General features: G+C 51.4%; 1 protein-coding gene across 1 annotated transcript; it reads left to right on the top strand.

The window, feature by feature from the left end:
• The first annotated feature begins 536 nt into the window (after nt 1–536).
• On the top strand, nt 537–2446 carry LOC109754904 (cytochrome P450 76T24). Its single transcript, XM_020313795.4, has 2 exons — nt 537–1507; nt 1641–2446. Exons 1-2 carry the CDS (start codon nt 596–598, stop codon nt 2247–2249), a joined length of 1521 nt encoding a protein of 506 aa, XP_020169384.1. The 5' UTR covers nt 537–595; the 3' UTR covers nt 2250–2446.
• The last annotated feature ends 682 nt before the right edge of the window (nt 2447–3128 follow it).

Genomic DNA, 3128 nt, shown 5'->3' with positions numbered 1-3128 from the left:
ACAAAACTTGCGGTCCATTTGCAGTATTGGGGTGCAAAGCCTTTCATACGAAGGGATATGGAGAAAAGGTCATTTCATCATTGTCCTAAACCTTTTTAAATTCAAATCTTGAAAATTAACTACATCCAGGCAGCTTCTTCCTGCTATGACTTTTATGTTTTGAAGGATAAGATATAGTAATAATGGATGAACACATTCATGAATTCAACATACCGTGACATATAGCTAGCATGACCCTGAACCAGCACACTCTGAATTTTCGTTTATCAAGGCAAAAGTGGACCCCATTTTCCCTGCATGTTGCCCTGACTTGGTTGCACGCCGATGTCGATCCAATTTAGTAGCCTCATGCATGTTCCCTCAAACCAAAAATAGTAGCCTCGTGCATGTATATACTTTTCTATTCATCTAGGGCGGCTTAGACTTCACCAACAACCGAATACGTCTCCAGCTACTCCTTTTTGACTCCAGTTTTTACCGATAGTAAAGATCCTTCATGGGGTGCATTTGCACTATATAAATGTGTCGCAGTGCATGTCCCAACTCACTGCAAGCTGCATCCTTTCCTTTGTGGTCGACTTAATAACCAAGCAAAATGGCCTCCTTCCTTGTTGAATGCCTAGGGTGGCTCATCGTCGTCCTCTTTTCCTTGTACATCTTCCAGCTCCTCCGTGACGCTCGCCGGCGTCTTCCCCCGGGCCCCTGGCCGCCGAAGCCTATCATCGGCGACCTCCTCGACCTCGGGGAGGACGGCCAGCAGCACCGCGCGTTCCTGCGCCTTGCCGACCGCTACGGTGGCCTCATGTGCCTCCGCTTCGGCATGGTGCCCCACGTGATCATCTCCACGCCGGACGCCCTGCGCGCCGTCTTCGGCGGCGAAGGCAAGAAGGTGGACAACATCGCCGGTCTTCCGAGCTTGGACGTCCTCAGCGCCATGGGCCACCGCGCCCACACCATCTTCGCGCTCCCGAGCCAGGACGGCAAATGGCGCGCGATCCGCAAGTTCGCCGCCGCAGAGATGCTGGCTCCCAGGCGGATCTCCGCCGGGGCCGGGGCGCTGCTGCAGACAAAGATCGTCGAGGCGCTGCACCGCGAGGTGTCCGGCCACGCTGCGCGCGGCACCGCCGTCGTGTTCAGGCACGCGGTGCTCGACTCCATCCTGAGCCTGCTGCTGGGGGTGCTCTACTCCACAGACCTGGAACCCAAGGAGCGGGCCGTGTTCAGGGACATCATCGAAGATATCGTTGGGATGCTCGGCACGGCTAACGTCTCCGACATATTCCCGCCGATCGCCGCGCTCGACCTCCAGGGCCTGCGCCGCAGGATGACGAACCTCTTCGCCACCATGTACCGCCACTTCGACGATCAGGTGGCTCTACGGCGGCGTAGCCGGGAAGCCGGAGAGGCGCCCAAGAAGGACGTGCTGGACACGGTCCTCGATAAGGAGAGCGAATGGAAGCAGGAGGGGTCTCTGCTAAGCCATGATGTCATGAGAGCACTCCTATCTGTACGTCCCCGTCTCTTATCTCTTCTCTCTCCTCCAAAAAATCATGTCACTCGCATTCAGCTAGCTAGATAATTCATGGCAAAATATGTTATTAACCTACTGTACTAATACGCATGCTGACCTTACTTATCAGGATTTGTACGGTGCTGGAGCAAGCACGACAGCGGCTCTCATCGAGTGGGGAATGGTGGATCTGCTTCAGAACCCAGAGGTGATGCGCAAGGTCAAGGAGGAGCTCAGTGGGGTTCTTGGCGACAAACCGCTCATGGAAGAATCTGACATTGCCCGGCTCCCATACCTCCAAGTCGTGGTCAAAGAGATCCTTCGTCTGCGGATGGTGGTGCCGCTAGTACCTCGCAAAGCGGAGGCTGACATCGAGGTGAATGGCTACAGGATCCCTAAAGGCACCAACGTGATCCTGAACGCGTGGGCGATCAACCGGAGCGCCGACGCATGGTCGGATCCGGACAAGTTCGTCCCGGAGAGGTTCATCGGCGGCGAGACCAAGAACTTCCAGCTGGGGCAGGACTTTGACATGATCCCATTCGGTCTTGGCCGACGCATCTGCCCCGGGATGCCGCTCGCACAGAAGCTCATACCCCTGATTCTTGGCACGCTGCTCCATCGGTTCAAGTGGGAGCTTCCTGCGGAGGTCAAGGAGGCTGGGATAGACATGACAGAGAAGTGTGGGGTGGTGTTATCTCTAGTCACCCCCCTTACAGCCATACCCAAGGAAATATGACTTGTATTCTCCTAGCGGCTCATTTCATCCTGTAGTTTGGTAATTCTATCTTTCATGAGATCTGCAAGGAAATATCTTATATTGAATAAAATTAAGTAATCCCAGAAAGAAAGCGCAGTTGGGGGCTTTTTATCCGTTGTACTATAAGTGTGTTTATGTATTATTTCCTGTGTTTACAACGTAATAAGTAACATCCAAAATTTTGAAACTGAGCTTTTATATTTTATTTTACCTTTTGCAAGTATTTTGTTTTCAGTTAGGTCTTGTAGATCTGGCGGAACTGTCACCTATTTCATCGATTTGCCTGCCAAAATTTACTTCCATCCGTTTTCCTTTTTGGGGAAATGTCAAAGGCCATATATTAAAGTTGACAAATTCTTAAAAGATCATTCTTACTCCATCGGCTTAGGTATAAAAAGAGCAGAATTGGCGCGTCTAATTTCGTTTTGGATTTGGGAGCAGGGATCATCGGCGGGAGAGTTTTGCAGGCGAAATTTTCTCCTTTTCTATGGAAACTGTGCGGGAAGAAAAGGAAGGAGTGCGGGAAGAAGAAGGAAAGCGAGATCGACCCGCTGGAATCGGTCTCCACCAATGCGTGCGTGAGGGCTGCTCGTTTACTGACCATGGGTTACTGCGCATTGATTTTTCAAGCAATTAGGCGTTGTGCTATTAACTGCGCTGCTATTTTTCAGTCGCGTGCAAAGGAAATTAGAGCCCATCGTGAAACACCATGGTCCCAGAGATTTCGGATGTATACCTTCTAAACCGTGATGGAGGGAGTACTGAAATTAAAAATTACACATCCGTCTTTGGAAAAAAAGACGCCGATATCCACCACACGTGTGGTATATTCGACATGCGCCCACACACCGTGTGTGG

This window comes from Aegilops tauschii, chromosome 2 (genome assembly GCF_002575655.3).
Source record: "Aegilops tauschii subsp. strangulata cultivar AL8/78 chromosome 2, Aet v6.0, whole genome shotgun sequence".
In the NCBI taxonomy this organism is placed as follows: domain Eukaryota; kingdom Viridiplantae; phylum Streptophyta; class Magnoliopsida; order Poales; family Poaceae; genus Aegilops; species Aegilops tauschii.
This window is presented reverse-complemented; position numbering and strand designations above follow the sequence as displayed.

Excerpts from the sequence above, each read along its gene's own strand:
- LOC109754904 (XM_020313795.4), top strand. The coding sequence starts at position 596 with ATGGCCTCCTTCCTTGTTGAATGCCTAGGGTGGCTCATCGTCGTCCTC. Across the intron at positions 1,508-1,640 it reads TCATGAGAGCACTCCTATCT|GATTTGTACGGTGCTGGAGC; the intron begins GTACGTCCCCGT and ends CTTACTTATCAG.